The sequence below is a fragment of the Protomyctophum parallelum genome, assembly GCF_964188405.1.
Source record: "Protomyctophum parallelum genome assembly, chromosome: 23".
NCBI lineage: Eukaryota > Metazoa > Chordata > Actinopteri > Myctophiformes > Myctophidae > Protomyctophum > Protomyctophum parallelum.
In genome coordinates this window covers 11,049,150-11,061,334 of record NC_139715.1, presented here as the reverse complement: position 1 = coordinate 11,061,334, position 12,185 = coordinate 11,049,150, and the positions used below count along the sequence as shown (strand labels likewise).

The following is a 12,185-nucleotide window of genomic DNA, read 5'->3' as shown; positions in this document are numbered from 1 at the left end:
AAGATAACCAGAGCAACATTTGTACTGAAAATAACAGGCCACCACAAGTACATGCACATGCCCATTTATTTCAATGATAATCTACTCAAGACTTTTGAGTGCGTTTCATTTTAATGCACTCAAGAGAAAAACAAAACAGGCTATTACATTTAGTAGTGTTACATGTGAATCATATTGAACTGTGTATAAGCTACATTCTTCAACCACTTCACACTGTGGGGTGTGTGACATTTGTGTTTTAAACTGAAATACAGAGCCGCGGTGCCGAGGTAACTATGGTTCCTTAGGGCAGGGGTCCCGAAACCTTTCCATTTTAACGAACCCCTCCAAATAATAGCCATAGTCCCTGACTGCGGCCCCCCATTGCTAAATAGCTGTAAAATTGTGAAAATAACCGAGCTTACAAGGTGTGCAGTTGTGCGACGCCTTGTAAATCGGCTACTTTCACATTATTTGTTTTCAATTTCTCCTCTCCATTCAAATAGGTCCCCTGGTGCCCCCTGGTGGGCGTACTTTAGGGTGCCATCACACCAGGGACCGGGTCCAGCATCACAATTCGCTCTTAGTCCAGTTTGTCTGATTAGTGTGAACACTGTGTACTGTAGTGATGCATTGTGTGAAACTGCAGAAAGGCCATAATAAAACACAAATGCCACCGATTACACTGGGAGTGGAGGAAAAAAGAAAGAGAAAAGGAAATGAACGCGGCATCCGAGTGAAAAATAACTAGTCTACATCTACTCCTTAAAGTAGCACCTTAGTTCGAAAAGCAAACACCATCAGAGAGGGTGGCGATACATTCAACGCCGTTCCCCTCCCCGCACTCTTAAAAAAATGACGTGTCATTGTAAACTCATCCACGTGCGTCATCACTCACATTTTGGTTGACAACATATGTTATGGCAGTATGCGTTATCAGAATGTAGGGGGGTAAGAGTTAAAGACCACATTTTTCGCTAAATGTTTTCTGCATATATCATTATTTGTAATTGTGTAAAACGTTTTCCAATCAGGGACACAATGTGTAGAATTTTAGCTTGCATTTGGTGCCGGCAACATATAACTGGGTTATAAAACGAACACAAAAAGCATATTGTACCAAATACACACACTCTTGATACACATAGCGGTATCTGTTTTTAAGGTGTGTGTGTGTGTGTAATGAGAGGCATTAATTACTCCGAATAATCGAACGTCACTCGATGTGACTCATTGATGCCATGAAACTCAATGACAAGAAAAGACACTGAATGGTTGGCAAAGTTCAGAACCCACATGCAACCACTTGGTCCCACAGGGGTCTATACTAGGCCCCCTCCTTTTGGCCCCTCTACGGAGTCAACCACATATCTTTGTCAAAAGATGGCCAATTAACCAGCTCACATCACGCTGCTGGATCGGCTATTTTCAACCCCAGAGTGGTGATGCAAGGGTTCAAATGGTAAAAATGACTGAAATGACTTTCATTGGTTATACTGTAAGAGATGACTTCCTATTGCTGCGCGAGTTTTGAGTTCTTCTATAATGTCGACACTAAATTTCCACTTTTCCACTTATCCAGTGTGCAAGCGGAAGAGGGAGTCCCCTGTGATTAGTGCATCCCCTAAACCGGTTTTCCATAGAGGTTGTAATTTCAAGGACCCTAGGCTATAACTCTGTGTACAGAAGGAACCAGATACTATACTAAAGATATCGAATAACCAATAATTCCGTCATCGCAATCAAAGAACGCTGACTGACCTGGTTAGAATTCTAGCCAAGAAAACACACTGGACGACTATCAATCATTTCGTGTTTCTATGTTCCCAATGTGAATACTGGAACATGACCGCTCATTAAAATTCCACCCAACAGAATTGCTTTTCCTTTGATCTCTCTCACTCAGAACTCGTTAAAAAGCGCAACATTGGAAAATTCTGTCAAAACATGAGGAGCATTTGCAGAAATAACCTAAAAACATCAAACTCCCTGCAAGACCATGGATTTAATCCAGCGGTTCTCAAAGTTGGGGTCCAGGGACCACCAGGGGTCGAAAAAAAAATAATCTTAAACCCGCCTAAACCTTTTCCAAAGTCTAAGTCGATCTTATTCCAAGGTGGAGTGATGTCTTTGGTGAGACCGCCAAGGATCTGCCTATTCATTTAGACCCGTAACGGTCGATTCAGACCGCTGTTTCGTCCCCGAACCCGACATTGAGAACCAGTGCTTTCGTCAAACGCAACAACAGAGGCAGACATTGTAGCCTCTGTGTTGCGCTCTGCTAACTGAGGTTCGCAGTCTCAATCAATGGTCATAATTCAACCCCACAGCATCCAACACAAACTCCACTGAATGGCCTTGAAAACCTCACAAAAAAGAAAACTCAATATAAACATTTCACATTTCTACTGTTCGCACGTCATTATTAGCACTAACACTTTGTCCACGGCCTACTACTTCCTCGATCATCATACGATCAGGGTGGGAATTTTAACACCAACTGGGCAATTTATGGCAATGTTTCAGTTATGGCTGACAAGACTGTCCAACTGCGTTTAAGTTGAAAACCCCAAAAAAGGCAACCATTTGAGAGCAGAAGTGTGGTGGTGTTTGGAAACCCAAGGTGAAGGTGTTAATTGATCCCCAGCAGCCCTGCTAATCTGTCATCTTTCCAATCGAGAACACGGACACCGAACACGGAATAAATATCCATCGAAACGAATATGTACCCAACGAAAAGAACCACAAGGATTTCTTAAAATAGCTAAGAGAAAAACAATGAAAAAATAAATAGAGAGAGGATCAGACATGAAAAAAAGAAGAAAAAAAGAAATAGCGGTCAGTTGGTGTACAAGACATGAGAGTGAGCCCAATGCAGGGCCAGATCAAGGTGTGTGTGTGTTTATGTGCACATGTGTGTGTAGTGTATTTGTGATACGTGCCCCCCCCCCCCCCCCCCCAGGCATCCACACACTACTCCAGGTCATCCACGTCCTCCGTCGCTATGGTGCTCGTCTGTTCGGTGGTCACACCTGCACCACAAAACATACACATTCAGGTTAAAACCCATTCTGACCTGAGATCAGATAAAAAAAAATGTCTTCTACATCCTGACGGTTTTCCATTCTGACCTGAGATCAGATTCTAAAAATGTCTTCTACATCCTGACGGTTTTCTGAAAAAAGCTATGTCGTTCTTCGATTATTATTTTTTTGCAGATGCCGCTATGAGCTTGTAGGTCTGCTATTTTTGAAAAATCATAACATAATGCTAACACCAAAAGGGGTTCCCGCCCAAAATGGGTTAAAAACCCACCAAGGCGCACGCCTTTACAAAAAGAATTGTCTTATCTATAATTTTTATAATTTAATTTTTATAATACTTTTTCATACCGTTTCTACACAGTATTCAGACTCAGATAATACAAAGAAAGTTGTAGCCAACTCTCTTTCCACATGGAAAGTTGATCAGGAATCAGCACTGGTATGAATTCCATCCCAACTCAAAGGGCATCGGTGACTTCATGCTCCACGTCCGAACAACTCCTGATATGCTCACGGTCTCTTGTATTAAAGGCATAATACAAGAAAGTATTATGCTTTTTACAATCTCTCAAGACAGATTCTGCTGGCAGCAGAAGCCGTCAGCAGCACTGCCCTAAACATGCAGCGTTGTTAGCAGGAATAAACACAGAGGCACCCATTTACCGAATGGGATCCCAGATTGTTGTTTTTATGTCTGCCATTAGCAGCCACATTCTCCCACAAATGTAACCTTATTTTTCTCTGTATGTCTATTGGTTGTGAAGCCAAAAACCCTCAGTGGCTCATTGTGATTACAGAATGAAGAACTTCAACGGACCGTGTCGTGGGCCTGCAGCTATCAGTTATGTCCTTAGCGAGTTCCATTGATCCAAGCCCGCCCAGAACAGAATTTATCGATTCATCATTAAAATAAACATGGTCTGAAGGCGCACACGGCCCTCCCATCTGTGAGTGGGTCGCGAACGCTTTCGAGGTTTTTACTGACCCAGAAAAGGTAAAATATACTGTATATACATATATATGATTCTATGAGTCGTACTTGAGGCGTCGTCATCATTGGGTGACTTATTCTCATCCTCGATGTAACCAAAGCTCAGCAGCTTGGACATGCTGACGGGAGGAGCCTTCTTGTCATAAGACCTTCACAAAAGGGAACAAAAACAATTACACAACGACCATATCTCACTTCATCAATCGTCCTGCTAAAGTAACCGCAAAATGGCCACCATGTGTACAACAGTCTACAGTTCTTTGTTTACTTTAGCGGAGATTCAAAAGACAAAAAGAGATTTTACAGCTATATTTTGATAAGTCGTCTTTCATGATGCAGTTCTGACAATATATAAATGTTTTTTCTTTTTTTTTTTAACCCATTCTGACCGGGCACCCATTTTGGTGTCAGCATCATGTTATGCTTTAGCTATTTAAAAATAGCAGATCTACAAGCTCATATCGCGCCACTGAGTGGCGCGATACGAGCTTGTAGGTCTGCTATTTTTGAAAAATCGAAGAGCGACTGACATTTCTAGAATCTGATCTCAGGTCAGAATGGGTTCATCAGTCCAGTGTGTGTCCGGCGGAAACCTCGTATGAATCTGATCTCAGGTCAGAATGGGTTAAGGTCTGGAGGGGCCACATCCATGCAGTGGATCACAGAGAACATTCATAGTTCTATTAGTATTAGTGCACCATCTACAACACTACCCAGACATTGTTTTTCTTTTATTATTATTATCATCATTATTATTATATTTCGGACAAGTTGGAAACATGTTGGAAAACTGTGCATTTCAAGTCGTTTTTAAGATCAAGAACTTTGTGTAACTATGGCGTGTCTGCTCCGACCTACTGACCTGACACGTCAGATTAGTTCTACCGTCTGTCTGGTTGACGTCTCTCTTGAATTTAGAGAGATTAATTGAATGATTGATATTCAAGGACACCACGACAGACAGGCATCATAAATCAATCAATATAACCTCTCTTCCGCCAATAAACGTAATGAGAGCATCAACAAGACAGGCAGAATGCGGAAGTTATCCACATGCACGCACGCACGCACGCGCGCTAATGGGCAGTGTGACCCGCTGGGCTGTCATATGGACAAAGCAACTTAATAGACAAATACTTACGTCCTTTTGTACTTGTTCAGCTCAGCTATGGTCAGAGAGTCAATCTGACTGGCAACACTGTCGGGAGACAACACCTGCGGGCCACAACATGACATTCATGAGCTTACAGCGAGCTACTGTCCTCTGCTGCCACAGGCCTCAATGAATGATCATTTAAATGGACAGTTCTCCTACAAAATGCCTTTATTTTCCTATCAATTACTCACCCCATGATTAGCATCTTGTCATTTTTGGTCTCATTCCTAGTCCAATATTGAATGAATAAGTAAATATGAGGTCATGGTAAAACTATATAAACAATTATGTATAAACTCTCAGAGTTTTAATTCAGTGTGACGACTGTCCAGGTAATAAGTCACTTATCTTAAATATAATATTGCTCTTGTTAAGGTTGTTCCCATATTCACTTAGTTCAATTCATCAAATATTTGATCAGGAATGTGACAAAAACTAATCTGCGTGAATTAAAGGCTTTGTGGGGTCATTGTGTGTGTTAACTATCCCGGTAATATTCTCAAAGTGGAGCTTGTAGATCTATTTTTGAAAAATCGTGAAAATACGGCGCAAATCTGCTCTTTCACAGCGAACGTGAGTCCCTGGAACAACATATTTTCAGATGGGGGTCGGCGGCCAATTACATATCATTTTTGGGTGTCCTGAAATTAAATGACATGAAATAGTGTGAGAACCACTGATATAGAAACAGGGTTTTCTTTTTAAACTGTCATGATTTAGAAGACATTTGTAGAATCTGGTCTTAGGTCTAAATGGGTTAAAAGAAATGTGTCTTATGAGTGTAAAAAAGCTCAATCATCAGGATCCTGATCAGGAGAGAGAATTCAATTCATACAGCAGCAAAATACAGGATAAACAAGTGGAAAATGGAAATGATGAAACAAAACAATGAAAATGAATAAAAATGGAAGCTGACGGAATCATCTTTGTTGATGTCTGGTTCCATGTATGAAATCACTACGATAAGTGATGAATAGCTCCTACAAATCCTGCCCAGCCCCTTTGACCACTTGAACCCCAGCATCCCTATACTAGGGGGGACATTTGCTAAAAAAATAAGCAGATCTACAAGCTCACAAGCCTGTAGATTGGCTTGTTTTGGGCGTACAGGTCTCAGGTAGCCTGACAGAATGCTGCCTTTACTTGGCATAGAGGGGCGGATCAAACTAGTAATGGCGCTGAAAACGGCCTGTAGATTGGCTTATTTTTGGTGTAGAGGTAGTCTGACAGAATGCTGAACTTTTCTTGGCATAGGAGGGCTGGAAATGGACGCCAGCTCCCTATCGGTTCACCAACCTATGTGCCCGCCTCCCCTATAGAACACAGCGTAGAACACAGACGACGCCGACGCCCCGCTGCCCTTATTTGTTAGCCTATGCCACATTTCTTGTGGTACCCGAGGCTAGTGTAGAGGGAACACAGGAACTCATGTCCGGTTACAGGGCTTTAAGTGGTTAAATGGAACAAGAAGCCATACAGTACATGCATGGTACCGCACTTTGTGCATTCACACACATGAACGAGCACAGTGGAATATAGAGAAAACAATACAAATAAAGTCAGAAAATGTGCAGCAGTCACGTGAGACTTGAAGACAAGTCATGAAAGGGTTAAGAAAATGGTCCTATCAAACATAGGATATAACCTGATTAGAGCATTTTATAGTAAATAGTATATTTTTATGTAATATTGGTGTTTCTGTTTATAATATAAAATATTTTCTGTAGAACTACAAGATTATAATTTTTTTGCAAACAAACCAACAAGTAATTTATTAGTTTGAGATTTACAAGTTTCCTTAGACGTTTTCAGGTTGATATATAATGGCAGAGCGAGACAGTGTGCCAGGCCAATGCCACAAAAAGCATTATGGGAAACGTAGGCCGAAACAGACAGAAGGTTTTGTCAATATGAAATGCATCAGTGATGTTTCTATAGAGACCAGACCATTATTACCATACCCATAATCATGATGATTAATAAATGAATAACAGAAGCACAAACCACGTAGCACTGTAGTTACAGGGACACCAACATGCTTTTGTGTGTTTCCCCATTAACTTAAAGACACACAAAACACATCAAATCTAAATAAATGAAGCTCAGACGATGGATTGAACTCAGGTGATGGATGGAGGTGGGGAAAAACGGATGACGGGAATATATTTAAAAATATAAAGAATGTATTAAAAAGGTGAATAGATGGTAAAATGATTAAAAAAAAAAAAAAAAAAAAAAAAACGAACGTATGAAAAAACAAATGTCGACGTGATGGAAGCTGCGACTTAAGCTCAAATTCATACGGCGCCGCGCGGCGGTGTCTCGCACCGAGAATGTGCCGCGAGCCTGTAGTAGTAGTAGCCTTGCCGAGCCATGAGGCCCATAGGGCAGGAGCCTATCTCCTGCAGGTCGGCTATTCTCGGACACTTTCGGCACGTGACACCGCCGCGGGACAGAGTATCGCTTCTTGGGCTTACGGGTCCATTATTCACCTGATCGGTTTCAATCCAGACCGAACCGTTATCGGTGCCGAACGGCGCAGCGAGAGGCTGCATGGCCGCTGCCTTTGCGTGGCCATTGGGGGACGTCACTTTCGATCCACTGCGGGCAACAAGAGCACGGTCGGTCACACAGGGCGAGACACTGACCTGTCAACATTACATGGCGGCCCCTTTTCTTGGGCACGTCTGGCGAGGGCTTTTCCAAATGTAGCTAAAATAGCTGATCTACAAGCTCACAAAGTTTTGCATGGCAAGTTGGCAACGCTATGAGAGCTTGTAGATCAGCTATTTTAGCTAGACACCGTATACAGGGTTTAATTCAAATAATGAGTGTTAAAAAAAGAATTCATGTTGAAAAAATTGTGTTTCTCCATAAGTCGATTACGAAAATAATCCATACGAAAGTGTGTGTGTGTGTGTGCAATGTGAGGTCAATGTTTATGGTCCTCACAAGTGTATGTCTGATTTATACTTATAGTTGCATAGCGGTGTCATCTACAAGCTTGTATAGCTGCCATTTTTGGCTTCAGGGTTAGGTTTAAAATAGCATTTTAGGATGGCATGTTATTAAGTGTTTTTGCTATGTACTCACAAGTATAGAAATACAAACATGTGTGCGTGTGCGTGCACGCGCGTGTGTGCGTGCGCGTGTGTTGTAATAGCTCGATGCAGTGGAGATATTCCTCCTCGCCCATGGAGTTTCTAACACCTCCAGTTTGTTTGATTGGTTCAGGTTAGTCTCAATAAGACAGGCAACGCTACATACAGTATCAGGACATTTTCACACCAGTTGGCAGGCTGTCAGGAATCGGTGACACCTTCACACATGTTGTTATAATAACCAGAACAACCCATCTCTCCATCCATCAAGCTCAATTAAATCACAGAAGTGAATTAACCAATTATTATATTAATAATTTTCTTTTTAATATAATTTTTATCCCACGATTTTGTAAGCCATTTTTCACCCCTGTGTCAATTATCGAATGTGATCCGGGGCTCTACACACCCTCCGCCAACCTGGGGAGAGCAACGGACTTGAACTCATGCTTCCTTCATGCATGAGTGTCCAAGTCACTCCTTTACACCTGACAGGGGCAGTTTCCCTGGTTGGACGTAGCGCGTGGAAGGAACCCTCCATCAGGCGCCCCGGCTGGCCAGGGGGAGGCAGTTTAGAGACCAGGATTACTCCATGTTTTTTGTGAGGGTACCTATCCTAGGGTTAATAATAGCTGATAATATAGCTGATACTTGCACTTTTATGATTAAGTATTATATATTATAGTCACCATTGGGTGGAAACCTTGTATGTCCTAAAACAAGAAATGGAAGAAAAGAACTAGCGTTACAGTATAGTTATAGTACGCAATGCATCGCAATGTGACACTTTTGCACGACCCTCGAAGTAGGGCAAATAATGTACAAAAAATAAGTTAAAACATTGAAATGTGGAGATACAAGGTCGCTGACCGACAGCAACGATTTAGCATTTAATGGCCTATGACAACCATCATTTCCAATAATCTTGGTAAACCACTTTATTTATACCTGGGGTTAAATTTTTTTGTCATTTTCACAAATAGCAGATCCACACACTCACGTGACATGTTGCGAGCTTTGCAGATAGGCTATTTTCTACACAATAATACATTTTGCCGTGATTTGTTTATGACTTAACCGCTACGAAAGTAATAGGAAAATATCTGATAGTCGCAGTCCTATGTGGCTTGTGCGTTCCACCTCATCTAGATTGGACCGCACCTGTCCGGTTCGGGCCCACCAAACCATTGTGGGCAGTGGCAGGTTTTCTTACCTCTTTGATTCTGGCCCACCAAACCATTCTGGGGGGTTGTAGGGTTTCTTGGGTGCCTCGACGACTATCTCATCCTCCACCACATCATGGCACAGCAGTCCTACGGTGGCACACATATTAGCCAAGAATGCACCCTATCAAAACCCTATCAATCCTAGTTTTTCTTCTTCTCCTTCTGCATATTTCTTTCTAAAAAATTTGTGATTTAATTTACATTGTGAGGATGGCCTACTTGATGGTGCGGAAAACCAAAAACAGATTGCAGGTTTGATCCCCAGGTAGTCATTGTTACAAATGTCCCGTAAATGCCATTTAGATGTGGAATGTCTATACGTTGTCAACGTCATACCTTTCAATCCGGGAAAGCATCTGTGTCATGTTAGTATTATAGCTATAGATAAAGCTACAATATTGTTTTTGTTGTTGTTGTTGTTTTTAATACAAATTTGAAGATTTTCAGAAAACCTAGGTTTGGATTCAGAAGGTGTTTTTAGGATGGGTACCTTTCTGTCCTCCTGCTTTGGCGAGCTTGACGTATTCGGAGTCCGTGGCGAAGATGCCGACACGTCGTCCGCCGGTCACTACGGCGGGGGCTTTGTCATCGGCACTCTGGGACAGCCCGGGAATCTGGGACGTCGGCCCGACAGCTCCGTTAGACGGAGCCACAGCTTTAAATCCTGTCGTGAAAGGAGGATTAAATGAGGATTGGCTGGTGACTTGGCGAGATGCGCCCGCTCGGAAGTAAATCATTTCTGTTGGGCAGAAACCTCTTATCTCCATATTTTAAGTTTAGTTTTTTTGTAAATTAGTGCCCTACTTGATCATAAAATCATAAAAAGTAGCAGATCCGCAAGCTCTTTTCGAGCTTGTCGATCTGCCCCTTTGCCATTTTAGAATTTTGAATCCTGAAAAGTCAGTTTTGGACATATGAGGTTTCCGCCCGACGAAATAAAGCTGCTATCCTCAGCAACAGCCTCCCAGAGCCAAGAGCTCACAATGATTACCTTCTACAGTAAGTATGCCAACTCATCTGTCCAGATAGATGTCTGTCTGTCTATGCAAGTGCCAGCCCACCACTGCATACCGTAGTCTTCTCTAGGCTAGGGTTTTAAGCAACTAGTCGGCTATTCAACAAGTAAAAATCACTAGAAGTGAAAGCCCTACTCTAGGCATTCAAATCCACCGCGGTATATCCGGCTTTGTCGAGCGTCTAGTTACTAGCCGCCTGGAGAAGGGCCAAGAATAAGGTGAATAGGCCTACTAGACGGCCTATTCACCTTATTCTTGGCCCTTTTCTGCCGGATTTCGGACGGTTTTAGGTAGAGGACATCGGCCGTTAGCCAAACATGCTAAAAGTTGCTACATTATTTAAAACAAAGCCCCCGATTATAGGGAATAAAACAATTACGTCAATACGGATTTAATTAATTCAATCAGTCAATTCCGTCTTGGCCGCTCAGAGTGTTAATAACACATTATCTTGTAGGCTATGGGGAAATATTTTCAGATGCGAGTCCGGGGACAATTGCAAATTAATCTGGGGATCCTTGACATGAAAAAATGTGGGAACCTCTGGTTTAAAAAAAGATTAGGAAGCAAGCCAAAATAAGCAACTATACACTTCAAAAAAAAGAAGCTTAAAGTCCGGTACAAATGGCAAGTTGGCAACACTGGTAAACAGGCGACGACTTGATATTTACCCTATTCCCGACCACGCCCAGTGGGTGCTGCCGGGAATTAGTAGTCTAACTTTAAAGTTAGACTACTTTAAAGTTAGACTACACTTAATTAAGCTGCATCACTTTAAAAAATAAATAAACCCTAACAGCGTTTATCTCTTCACTCTCCAGAACCATTTGGGAGGCAAAACATTTAACTCAGCGTTACCAAATGTTGCATGAATACTGGGCTGAGGAGCAGACTTACCACCAGGCTTGGTTCTTCGGTGGTTTGGCACAGCACTGGCACTCATTTCGCCACTCATTTCAGCAATCATTTCGGCACTCATTTCTGCACTCTATTGAGATGTAAAACAAAAAGACAACACTGACTGAAGGCGTGTGAAAAGACCAGCTGACAGAACTTCTTTGCAATTTCCATATACGCCGTAAAAAAAAATATATACTGTATATTAAAATATATATTATTTATTTATTATTTATTATTATCTATATAAATCGATTAGTCTGATTCATCACTAAAGCTATTTTAAACTTCATCGGTATGGCATAATCCTGTCAGTTACAGTATACATGCATCACAATCCCAAAATGTATTGATCAGAATCATGACATCATCACATTAGGCACGACCACAACCATAATAATCATGCATTGATTGATCAGGGATCGTGACATACCGGAAATCACTTCATACTATCATGTCTGAAACTCTGAACTGATTTGGATGACATCATTATGTTTAGTCATTACATTTATCTTGTATTAATTCAGTGGTTCTCAACGTCCAGCATGGGTCAAAATGGACACTGAGGGGTCTGTAACTCTGAGTGTACAAAATGTAACATTTGGTTCCATTTGTACACTTTCCAGTAGTACGTCCGGTCCAGGCATTTTTAAAGGACCCCCCTTCCCCCCCAATCTACACTGTAAAATCTTCTGTTAATTTAAATCTGACATGCTGCAAAAAGGACTCTTGCTTTTGTCAATAAATACATTTGGTTCCATTTGTACGCCCTCAC

At 41.7% G+C, this 12,185-nt stretch overlaps 1 protein-coding gene across 1 annotated transcript; it reads right to left on the bottom strand.

Moving 5' to 3' along the window:
* Positions 1-2,942: 2,942 nt before the first annotated feature.
* Positions 2,943-11,489, bottom strand: LOC310854302 (uncharacterized protein C7orf57-like). The gene is made up of 7 exons (XM_083758901.1): positions 11,411-11,489; positions 9,988-10,161; positions 9,485-9,584; positions 7,663-7,771; positions 5,156-5,229; positions 4,063-4,163; positions 2,943-3,011 (listed from the first exon to the last, which is right to left on the bottom strand). Exons 1-7 carry the CDS (start codon positions 11,478-11,480, stop codon positions 2,953-2,955), a joined length of 687 nt encoding a protein of 228 aa, XP_083615027.1. The 5' UTR covers positions 11,481-11,489; the 3' UTR covers positions 2,943-2,952.
* Positions 11,490-12,185: the final 696 nt, after the last annotated feature.